Source organism: Microtus pennsylvanicus, chromosome 6, assembly GCF_037038515.1.
Source record: "Microtus pennsylvanicus isolate mMicPen1 chromosome 6, mMicPen1.hap1, whole genome shotgun sequence".
Lineage (NCBI taxonomy): Eukaryota > Metazoa > Chordata > Mammalia > Rodentia > Cricetidae > Microtus > Microtus pennsylvanicus.
The window spans coordinates 95,280,300-95,292,916 of NC_134584.1; the positions used below are offsets into that span (position 1 = coordinate 95,280,300).

Genomic DNA, 12,617 nt, shown 5'->3' on the forward strand with positions numbered 1-12,617 from the left:
CACTTCTCAGAACTCATCCCAGGAATAAGTGGCTCATCATTATAATTTCCCTTCATAAACTTCAAATGTGATCATACAAGCTGATGAACAATTTAAGTTAAAAAACATTCAGGTTTTGGGTGCATATATGGCTCAGGAGTAGAGTCTTATATTAGTTTGTGTAAGATGTCAGACTTGATGCAAGCACCAAAAAAGAAATAAAAATAAAAAAGTAATCTCAGTGTCTGGAACAATACCTGAGTAAAAAAGTACTTACCTAGCTTATAAGGTTCTGTTGACTTTGATCCCAAAATTACAAAAGAAATAATTTATTTTTTTTACATTTACAATATAAACATCTTAGAATTTTATTAACACATTTTTTTGCACTTTGTAGTTTAGGAGGATGGACCTCCGAGGCTCTGTGCCCTTGTTAGGGATGTGGTGGAATATTCGGCCTGTGCCTGTCAATGGCGGACAATGTAGTCCACGACCCATATGACCAGTGGTACTTTCCTCCTTTCAGGAGAAGGCCAGCATCAGCTCAAGCAACAAGACTAGGAAGCCTGATGACAAGAAGACATGACTTCGAGTCTAGCATCTTCATGCACTGCTTGAGCTGGAGATGAACTCAGATCTCAAGGCACAGCTTGAAAACTTAGTATCACCCACCACAGCCAAGGAAGCTGGTGATGGTCAGAAAGCAATCCTTATTTTAGCACCAGTTTCTCAGCAGAAATCTTTCCAGAAAATCCAAGTCTGGCTGGTTCATGAATTAGAGAAAAAGTTTAGTGGCAACCATGCAGTCTTCAATGCTCAAAGAAGATTCTGCCCAAGCCAACTCAGAAAAGCTGTACAAAAAAATAAGCAAAAGCACCCAACAGCTGCACCCTGGCAGCTGTACATGACACCATCCTCGGGGACTTGTTCTTCCCAAGTGAAACTGTGGATACTCCGTGTGAATGCATGGCAGTCAGCTCCTAAAGGTTCATTTAGACAAAGCTCAGTAAAACAAGCAGAACACAGGTCGAAACTTTCTGGTGTGTATTAGATGCTCCTTCCCTCCCTCTCTCTCTCCCCCTCTAGGGTTTTTTGCTGGAACTTGCTCTGTCAACCAGGCTGGCCTCAAACACAGAGATCCACCTGCCTTTGCCTCCTGAGAGCTGGGATTGAAGGCATGTAACACCGCCAGCTGTTCTCTCTCTTATCCAAATAAAAAGCTCCCTCCACCGCGCATAGGCTGGCCATTTCGGTGGTTTCTTTACTACATCCTCACTTAAAATCATGTACATAAAATTTTAGTTTACATAAAGTGTAGGAACAAATTATATGTATACATATATATACATATATATATACACACACACAATAACATATAGCTTATTTAACATCTTGGAGAATCATATTATCATGTAAACTATCAAGAATGGCCTCCATACTTGTAACCTTCGGTTCATTATGACTAGATAAAGCGTTGTCACCAACACCTCTTGACATAAAGGCAAGTTCCGGAGGCCTCCTTTCCGGTGTCATGCTCTCTGAAATAGTAAACATACTTTTTAACTATATATGGAAGAAACATAGTTTAGCATAAAAAACAAAGAGATCCTTTCCAACAAAAAAAGCACAATCTTTATATTCTTACAGATTCTCTTTAAAGACTCCACAGTACTGAAAGGTAATTCCTCAGGTGAAAAAAATCAACACTGTACTTAAAAATATAATTTCTGTAAGAAAATATAATCATCAGTTATCAAAATGCTTTAATTTTTGAAAAGTTAATCAGATGCAGTCGATTTTATTTGAAGTTTTAAAAAGCTTTAAAGAAAACCTTATTCATAATTTTTGTTCCATTTTCCAGATCAGCATGCCCAGCACAACCCTACACATTACAGCGTTTTACACTCAAACGTTTATGGAGTGCGCCAAGATAAACATGGACAATCTGTTTACTGTAAAAACCGGAGCCTTTACATGCCCATGTGCCTGGACAACCTCTAACCAATGTGCTGCACTAAACTGACTTGATAAAACTTTCTCAGCCACCCAAGTATGCTGGATCAGTGTATTTCACAGAACACAGCTTGATAAAAACCTGGGTAGGAGACAAATCAGTTAGGAATGCACTCACTACTAAGTATGTTTCCACCTTTAAACATAACATGCATTAAGAATAACAAATATGTATACAAACAAATGCAAACAGGAAAAGCAGAGAATTACACACAAATCAATAATGCAAGTTCTATGACAGCAAGGACTTTTTATACAGAGAAACTCTGTCTCGGGAAAAAAAAACAAAGCAAAACAAAACCCAGACTACTAACATATTTCAAATGTATCCTCAACCCTAATAACAGTGTAGATCAAACTATGTTTAATATTTTAGTTCAGCAATATTGTCATATGAGCTATGATCTATTCACTGTTTCCAAACAACAAATATTGATGAAAAAGTCACTTCCCCGTACACATTAAACAGAGGGTACCATTATAAAGAGGACTAAAATTATAGATTACCTTCATCAATATACCATGAATTTTTGGATTTGGATTGTTGTTTTGAATCAACAGATGATGCACGTAAGGTATGAAATAATCCAGAACTGCTTATACATCCCGGGTCTGAGGTAGATCCTATGGAACAAGAAAAGTTCCTTTTTAAAAAGCCAATATGTTATAAAAAGAACTTTTATAAATAAATTAACATGCGTATGGTATAACAACTGCTCACACAACTAATATACATATACATAATATTGTATTGGCTTTGGCTTTAAAAGTTTGGTAATTAGTCAACACAGAAGAGAGTAGGAGTTATAAAATTAATATAAAAGTTAGCCGTTTATATTAAAGCTCTAAGAAACCATTCTGGTGGTCAGTGGTGACACGAGCCTTTAATCCCAGCACTTAGTAGAGGCAGGCACATCTGAGTTTGAGGCCATCCTGGTCTATTGAGCAAGTTCCAGGACACTACAGACTATCTAAAGAAATCTGGACAAAAAAAAAATCATTCCATGTAGTCTATTTTTCAATGTCACCTCTACTTTGATGAAATTACTGGCTCATGAATTTCACCTCTATCATTCATACCATATAACAGTGGTTTTCCACCTTCCTAATTCTGCCACCCTTTAATACAATACCTCAAACTGTGGCAAACCCCAACCAGAAAATTATTTTCATTGTTACTTTATAACTGCAATTTTACCAACTTTATGAATTGTAATATAAATATCTTTCTTTTCCAATGGTCTTAAACGACCCCAATAAAAGGGTCATTCAAACCCCAAAGGGGTCACGATCCACAGGATGAAACCCCGTTGCAGTCAACAAAAGAACATCCAGCAGTGTTATAGAGCCTAGACATACACAAAGTTCTTTCACCAAGGGCTGTGAAGTGCATTCTATGATGGTCACATGATGTGGGATTCCCCTCCGCATGCTGTGAATACCATTGGTTAATAAAGAAATTGGTTTGGCCTGATAGAGTTGAACAGAGCTAGGTGGGGAAAACTGAATGCTGGGAGGAAGAAGGGCAGAGTCAGTGAGAAGCCATATAGCCCCACAGGAGATGCCAGACTTTACCTGGTAAGCCACAGCCTCGTGGCAATACACAGATTAATGGAGATGGGTTAATTTAAGATGAGTTAGCCAGAAATATGCTTAAGCTATTGGCCAAACAGTATTGCAAATAATAGGGTTTCTGTGTGATTATTTTGGGGCTGAGCAGCTGGGAACAAGCAAGAGGTCTCATAAAAAAAGTCACACACAAAAACAAACTGCCGAATGATGCACTTCTCAGAACTCATCCCAGGAATAAGTGGCTCATCATTATAATTTCCCTTCATAAACTTCAAATGTGATCATACAAGCTGATGAACAATTTAAGTTAAAAAACATTCAGGTTTTGGGTGCATATATGGCTCAGGAGTAGAGTCTTATATTAGTTTGTGTAAGATGTCAGACTTGATGCAAGCACCAAAAAAGAAATAAAAATAAAAAAGTAATCTCAGTGTCTGGAACAATACCTGAGTAAAAAAGTACTTACCTAGCTTATAAGGTTCTGTTGACTTTGATCCCAAAATTACAAAAGAAATAATTTATTTTTTTTACATTTACAATATAAACATCTTAGAATTTTATTAACACAATTTTTTGCACTTTGTAGTTTAGGAGGATGGACCTCCGAGGCTCTGTGCCCTCGTTAGGGATGTGGTGGAATATTCGGCCTGTGCCTGTCAATGGCGGACAATGTAGTCCACGACCCATATGACCAGTGGTACTTTCCTCCTTTCAGGAGATGGTCAGGATCAGCTCAAGCAACAAGACTAGGAAGCCTGATGACAAGAAGACATGACTTCGAGTCTAGCATCTTCATGCACTGCTTGAGCTGGAGATGAACTCAGATCTCAAGGCACAGCTTGAAAACTTAGTATCACCCACCACAGCCAAGGAAGCTGGTGATGGTCAGAAAGCAATCCTTATTTTAGCACCAGTTTCTCAGCAGAAATCTTTCCAGAAAATCCAAGTCTGGCTGGTTCATGAATTAGAGAAAAAGTTTAGTGGCAACCATGCAGTCTTCAATGCTCAAAGAAGATTCTGCCCAAGCCAACTCAGAAAAGCTGTACAAAAAAATAAGCAAAAGCACCCAACAGCTGCACCCTGGCAGCTGTACATGACACCATCCTCGGGGACTTGTTCTTCCCAAGTGAAACTGTGGATACTCCGTGTGAATGCATGGCAGTCAGCTCCTAAAGGTTCATTTAGACAAAGCTCAGTAAAACAAGCAGAACACAGGTCGAAACTTTCTGGTGTGTATTAGATGCTCCTTCCCTCCCTCTCTCTCTCCCCCTCTAGGGTTTTTTGCTGGGACTTGCTCTGTCAACCAGGCTGGCCTCAAACACAGAGATCCACCTGCCTTTGCCTCCTGAGAGCTGGGATTGAAGGCATGTAACACCGCCAGCTGTTCTCTCTCTTATCCAAATAAAAAGCTCCCTCCACCGCGCATAGGCTGGCCATTACGGTGGTTTCTTTACTACATCCTCACTTAAAATCATGTACATAAAATTTTAGTTTACATAAAGTGTAGGAACAAATTATATGTATACATATATATACATATATATATACACACACACAATAACATATAGCTTATTTAACATCTTGGAGAATCATATTATCATGTAAACTATCAAGAATGGCCTCCATACTTGTAACCTTCGGTTCATTATGACTAGATAAAGCGTTGTCACCAACACCTCTTGACATAAAGGCAAGTTCCGGAGGCCTCCTTTCCGGTGTCATGCTCTCTGAAATAGTAAACATACTTTTTAACTATATATGGAAGAAACATAGTTTAGCATAAAAAACAAAGAGATCCTTTCCAACAAAAAAAGCACAATCTTTATATTCTTACAGATTCTCTTTAAAGACTCCACAGTACTGAAAGGTAATTCCTCAGGTGAAAAAAATCAACACTGTACTTAAAAATATAATTTCTGTAAGAAAATATAATCATCAGTTATCAAAATGCTTTAATATTTGAAAAGTTAATCAGATGCAGTCGATTTTATTTGAAGTTTTAAAAAGCTTTAAAGAAAACCTTATTCATAATTTTTGTTCCATTTTCCAGATCAGCATGCCCAGCACAACCCTACACATTACAGCGTTTTACACTCAAACATTTATGGAGTGCGCCAAGATAAACATGGACAATCTGTTTACTGTAAAAACCGGAGCCTTTACATGCCCATGTGCCTGGACAACCTCTAACCAATGTGCTGCACTAAACTGACTTGATAAAACTTTCTCAGCCACCCAAGTATGCTGGATCAGTGTATTTCACAGAACACAGCTTGATAAAAACCTGGGTAGGAGACAAATCAGTTAGGAATGCACTCACTACTAAGTATGTTTCCACCTTTAAACATAACATGCATTAAGAATAACAAATATGTATACAAACAAATGCAAACAGGAAAAGCAGAGAATTCCACACAAATCAATAATCCAAGTTCTATGACAGCAAGGACTTTTTATACAGAGAAACTCTGTCTCGGGAAAAAAAAACAAAGCAAAACAAAACCCAGACTACTAACATATTTCAAATGTATCCTCAACCCTAATAACAGTGTAGATCAAACTATGTTTAATATTTTAGTTCAGCAATATTGTCATATGAGCTATGATCTATTCACTGTTTCCAAACAACAAATATTGATGAAAAAGTCATTTCCCCGTACACATTAAACAGAGGGTACCATTATAAAGAGGACTAAAATTATAGATTACCTTCATCAATATACCATGAATTTTTGGATTTGGATTGTTGTTTTGAATCAACAGATGATGCACGTAAGGTATGAAATAATCCAGAACTGCTTATACATCCCGGGTCTGAGGTAGATCCTATGGAACAAGAAAAGTTCCTTTTTAAAAAGCCAATATGTTATAAAAAGAACTTTTATAAATAAATTAACATGCGTATGGTATAACAACTGCTCACACAACTAATATACATATACATAATATTGTATTGGCTTTGGCTTTAAAAGTTTGGTAATTAGTCAACACAGAAGAGAGTAGGAGTTATAAAATTAATATAAAAGTTAGCCGTTTATATTAAAGCTCTAAGAAACCATTCTGGTGGTCAGTGGTGACACGAGCCTTTAATCCCAGCACTTAGTAGAGGCAGGCACATCTGAGTTTGAGGCCATCCTGGTCTATTGAGCAAGTTCCAGGACACTACAGACTATCTAAAGAAATCTGGACAAAAAAAAAATCATTCCATGTAGTCTATTTTTCAATGTCACCTCTACTTTGATGAAATTACTGGCTCATGAATTTCACCTCTATCATTCATACCATATAACAGTGGTTTTCCACCTTCCTAATTCTGCCACCCTTTAATACAATACCTCAAACTGTGGCAAACCCCAACCAGAAAATTATTTTCATTGTTACTTTATAACTGCAATTTTACCAACTTTATGAATTGTAATATAAATATCTTTCTTTTCCAATGGTCTTAAACGACCCCAATAAAAGGGTCATTCAAACCCCAAAGGGGTCACGATCCACAGGATGAAACCCCGTTGCAGTCAACAAAAGAACATCCAGCAGTGTTATAGAGCCTAGACATACACAAAGTTCTTTCACCAAGGGCTGTGAAGTGCATTCTATGATGGTCACATGATGTGGGATTCCCCTCCGCATGCTGTGAATACCATTGGTTAATAAAGAAATTGGTTTGGCCTGATAGAGTTGAACAGAGCTAGGTGGGGAAAACTGAATGCTGGGAGGAAGAAGGGCAGAGTCAGTGAGAAGCCATATAGCCCCACAGGAGATGCCAGACTTTACCTGGTAAGCCACAGCCTCGTGGCAATACACAGATTAATGGAGATGGGTTAATTTAAGATGAGTTAGCCAGAAATATGCTTAAGCTATTGGCCAAACAGTATTGCAAATAATAGGGTTTCTGTGTGATTATTTTGGGGCTGAGCAGCTGGGAACAAGCAAGAGGTCTCATAAAAAAAGTCACACACAAAAACAAACTGCCGAATGATGCACTTCTCAGAACTCATCCCAGGAATAAGTGGCTCATCATTATAATTTCCCTTCATAAACTTCAAATGTGATCATACAAGCTGATGAACAATTTAAGTTAAAAAACATTCAGGTTTTGGGTGCATATATGGCTCAGGAGTAGAGTCTTATATTAGTTTGTGTAAGATGTCAGACTTGATGCAAGCACCAAAAAAGAAATAAAAATAAAAAAGTAATCTCAGTGTCTGGAACAATACCTGAGTAAAAAAGTACTTACCTAGCTTATAAGGTTCTGTTGACTTTGATCCCAAAATTACAAAAGAAATAATTTATTTTTTTTACATTTACAATATAAACATCTTAGAATTTTATTAACACATTTTTTTGCACTTTGTAGTTTAGGAGGATGGACCTCCGAGGCTCTGTGCCCTTGTTAGGGATGTGGTGGAATATTCGGCCTGTGCCTGTCAATGGCGGACAATGTAGTCCACGACCCATATGACCAGTGGTACTTTCCTCCTTTCAGGAGAAGGCCAGCATCAGCTCAAGCAACAAGACTAGGAAGCCTGATGACAAGAAGACATGACTTCGAGTCTAGCATCTTCATGCACTGCTTGAGCTGGAGATGAACTCAGATCTCAAGGCACAGCTTGAAAACTTAGTATCACCCACCACAGCCAAGGAAGCTGGTGATGGTCAGAAAGCAATCCTTATTTTAGCACCAGTTTCTCAGCAGAAATCTTTCCAGAAAATCCAAGTCTGGCTGGTTCATGAATTAGAGAAAAAGTTTAGTGGCAACCATGCAGTCTTCAATGCTCAAAGAAGATTCTGCCCAAGCCAACTCAGAAAAGCTGTACAAAAAAATAAGCAAAAGCACCCAACAGCTGCACCCTGGCAGCTGTACATGACACCATCCTCGGGGACTTGTTCTTCCCAAGTGAAACTGTGGATACTCCGTGTGAATGCATGGCAGTCAGCTCCTAAAGGTTCATTTAGACAAAGCTCAGTAAAACAAGCAGAACACAGGTCGAAACTTTCTGGTGTGTATTAGATGCTCCTTCCCTCCCTCTCTCTCTCCCCCTCTAGGGTTTTTTGCTGGAACTTGCTCTGTCAACCAGGCTGGCCTCAAACACAGAGATCCACCTGCCTTTGCCTCCTGAGAGCTGGGATTGAAGGCATGTAACACCGCCAGCTGTTCTCTCTCTTATCCAAATAAAAAGCTCCCTCCACCGCGCATAGGCTGGCCATTTCGGTGGTTTCTTTACTACATCCTCACTTAAAATCATGTACATAAAATTTTAGTTTACATAAAGTGTAGGAACAAATTATATGTATACATATATATACATATATATATACACACACACAATAACATATAGCTTATTTAACATCTTGGAGAATCATATTATCATGTAAACTATCAAGAATGGCCTCCATACTTGTAACCTTCGGTTCATTATGACTAGATAAAGCGTTGTCACCAACACCTCTTGACATAAAGGCAAGTTCCGGAGGCCTCCTTTCCGGTGTCATGCTCTCTGAAATAGTAAACATACTTTTTAACTATATATGGAAGAAACATAGTTTAGCATAAAAAACAAAGAGATCCTTTCCAACAAAAAAAGCACAATCTTTATATTCTTACAGATTCTCTTTAAAGACTCCACAGTACTGAAAGGTAATTCCTCAGGTGAAAAAAATCAACACTGTACTTAAAAATATAATTTCTGTAAGAAAATATAATCATCAGTTATCAAAATGCTTTAATTTTTGAAAAGTTAATCAGATGCAGTCGATTTTATTTGAAGTTTTAAAAAGCTTTAAAGAAAACCTTATTCATAATTTTTGTTCCATTTTCCAGATCAGCATGCCCAGCACAACCCTACACATTACAGCGTTTTACACTCAAACGTTTATGGAGTGCGCCAAGATAAACATGGACAATCTGTTTACTGTAAAAACCGGAGCCTTTACATGCCCATGTGCCTGGACAACCTCTAACCAATGTGCTGCACTAAACTGACTTGATAAAACTTTCTCAGCCACCCAAGTATGCTGGATCAGTGTATTTCACAGAACACAGCTTGATAAAAACCTGGGTAGGAGACAAATCAGTTAGGAATGCACTCACTACTAAGTATGTTTCCACCTTTAAACATAACATGCATTAAGAATAACAAATATGTATACAAACAAATGCAAACAGGAAAAGCAGAGAATTACACACAAATCAATAATGCAAGTTCTATGACAGCAAGGACTTTTTATACAGAGAAACTCTGTCTCGGGAAAAAAAAACAAAGCAAAACAAAACCCAGACTACTAACATATTTCAAATGTATCCTCAACCCTAATAACAGTGTAGATCAAACTATGTTTAATATTTTAGTTCAGCAATATTGTCATATGAGCTATGATCTATTCACTGTTTCCAAACAACAAATATTGATGAAAAAGTCACTTCCCCGTACACATTAAACAGAGGGTACCATTATAAAGAGGACTAAAATTATAGATTACCTTCATCAATATACCATGAATTTTTGGATTTGGATTGTTGTTTTGAATCAACAGATGATGCACGTAAGGTATGAAATAATCCAGAACTGCTTATACATCCCGGGTCTGAGGTAGATCCTATGGAACAAGAAAAGTTCCTTTTTAAAAAGCCAATATGTTATAAAAAGAACTTTTATAAATAAATTAACATGCGTATGGTATAACAACTGCTCACACAACTAATATACATATACATAATATTGTATTGGCTTTGGCTTTAAAAGTTTGGTAATTAGTCAACACAGAAGAGAGTAGGAGTTATAAAATTAATATAAAAGTTAGCCGTTTATATTAAAGCTCTAAGAAACCATTCTGGTGGTCAGTGGTGACACGAGCCTTTAATCCCAGCACTTAGTAGAGGCAGGCACATCTGAGTTTGAGGCCATCCTGGTCTATTGAGCAAGTTCCAGGACACTACAGACTATCTAAAGAAATCTGGACAAAAAAAAAATCATTCCATGTAGTCTATTTTTCAATGTCACCTCTACTTTGATGAAATTACTGGCTCATGAATTTCACCTCTATCATTCATACCATATAACAGTGGTTTTCCACCTTCCTAATTCTGCCACCCTTTAATACAATACCTCAAACTGTGGCAAACCCCAACCAGAAAATTATTTTCATTGTTACTTTATAACTGCAATTTTACCAACTTTATGAATTGTAATATAAATATCTTTCTTTTCCAATGGTCTTAAACGACCCCAATAAAAGGGTCATTCAAACCCCAAAGGGGTCACGATCCACAGGATGAAACCCCGTTGCAGTCAACAAAAGAACATCCAGCAGTGTTATAGAGCCTAGACATACACAAAGTTCTTTCACCAAGGGCTGTGAAGTGCATTCTATGATGGTCACATGATGTGGGATTCCCCTCCGCATGCTGTGAATACCATTGGTTAATAAAGAAATTGGTTTGGCCTGATAGAGTTGAACAGAGCTAGGTGGGGAAAACTGAATGCTGGGAGGAAGAAGGGCAGAGTCAGTGAGAAGCCATATAGCCCCACAGGAGATGCCAGACTTTACCTGGTAAGCCACAGCCTCGTGGCAATACACAGATTAATGGAGATGGGTTAATTTAAGATGAGTTAGCCAGAAATATGCTTAAGCTATTGGCCAAACAGTATTGCAAATAATAGGGTTTCTGTGTGATTATTTTGGGGCTGAGCAGCTGGGAACAAGCAAGAGGTCTCATAAAAAAAGTCACACACAAAAACAAACTGCCGAATGATGCACTTCTCAGAACTCATCCCAGTAATAAGTGGCTCATCATTATAATTTCCCTTCATAAACTTCAAATGTGATCAAACAAGCTGATGAACAATTTAAGTTAAAAAACATTCAGGTTTTGGGTGCATATATGGCTCAGGAGTAGAGTCTTATATTAGTTTGTGTAAGATGTCAGACTTGATGCAAGCACCAAAAAAGAAATAAAAATAAAAAAGTAATCTCAGTGTCTGGAACAATACCTGAGTAAAAAAGTACTTACCTAGCTTATAAGGTTCTGTTGACTTTGATCCCAAAATTACAAAAGAAATAATTTATTTTTTTTACATTTACAATATAAACATCTTAGAATTTTATTAACACATTTTTTTGCACTTTGTAGTTTAGGAGGATGGACCTCCGAGGCTCTGTGCCCTTGTTAGGGATGTGGTGGAATATTCGGCCTGTGCCTGTCAATGGCGGACAATGTAGTCCACGACCCATATGACCAGTGGTACTTTCCTCCTTTCAGGAGAAGGCCAGCATCAGCTCAAGCAACAAGACTAGGAAGCCTGATGACAAGAAGACATGACTTCGAGTCTAGCATCTTCATGCACTGCTTGAGCTGGAGATGAACTCAGATCTCAAGGCACAGCTTGAAAACTTAGTATCACCCACCACAGCCAAGGAAGCTGGTGATGGTCAGAAAGCAATCCTTATTTTAGCACCAGTTTCTCAGCAGAAATCTTTCCAGAAAATCCAAGTCTGGCTGGTTCATGAATTAGAGAAAAAGTTTAGTGGCAACCATGCAGTCTTCAATGCTCAAAGAAGATTCTGCCCAAGCCAACTCAGAAAAGCTGTACAAAAAAATAAGCAAAAGCACCCAACAGCTGCACCCTGGCAGCTGTACATGACACCATCCTCGGGGACTTGTTCTTCCCAAGTGAAACTGTGGATACTCCGTGTGAATGCATGGCAGTCAGCTCCTAAAGGTTCATTTAGACAAAGCTCAGTAAAACAAGCAGAACACAGGTCGAAACTTTCTGGTGTGTATTAGATGCTCCTTCCCTCCCTCTCTCTCTCCCCCTCTAGGGTTTTTTGCTGGAACTTGCTCTGTCAACCAGGCTGGCCTCAAACACAGAGATCCACCTGCCTTTGCCTCCTGAGAGCTGGGATTGAAGGCATGTAACACCGCCAGCTGTTCTCTCTCTTATCCAAATAAAAAGCTCCCTCCACCGCGCATAGGCTGGCCATTTCGGTGGTTTCTTTACTACATCCTCACTTAAAATCATGTACATAAAATTTTAGTTTACATAAAGTGT

General features: G+C 38.2%; 2 protein-coding genes across 2 annotated transcripts in view; one reads left to right on the plus strand and one right to left on the minus strand.

The window, feature by feature from the left end:
• Bbs2 (Bardet-Biedl syndrome 2) overlaps nucleotides 1-12,617 on the plus strand; it is a 353,246-nt gene that overhangs the window by 75,596 nt on the left and 265,033 nt on the right. The gene's annotated exons all lie outside the window — the stretch shown is intronic.
• The window catches only part of LOC142852271 (ubiquitin carboxyl-terminal hydrolase CYLD-like), a 77,318-nt gene that overhangs the window by 45,830 nt on the left and 18,871 nt on the right, over nucleotides 1-12,617 (minus strand). Inside the window, 6 exon segments of the mRNA XM_075976890.1 lie at nucleotides 1,419-1,517; nucleotides 2,500-2,616; nucleotides 5,193-5,291; nucleotides 6,274-6,390; nucleotides 8,967-9,065; nucleotides 10,048-10,164. Of these exon segments, the coding sequence (XP_075833005.1) occupies nucleotides 1,419-1,517; nucleotides 2,500-2,616; nucleotides 5,193-5,291; nucleotides 6,274-6,390; nucleotides 8,967-9,065; nucleotides 10,048-10,164 (648 nt within the window).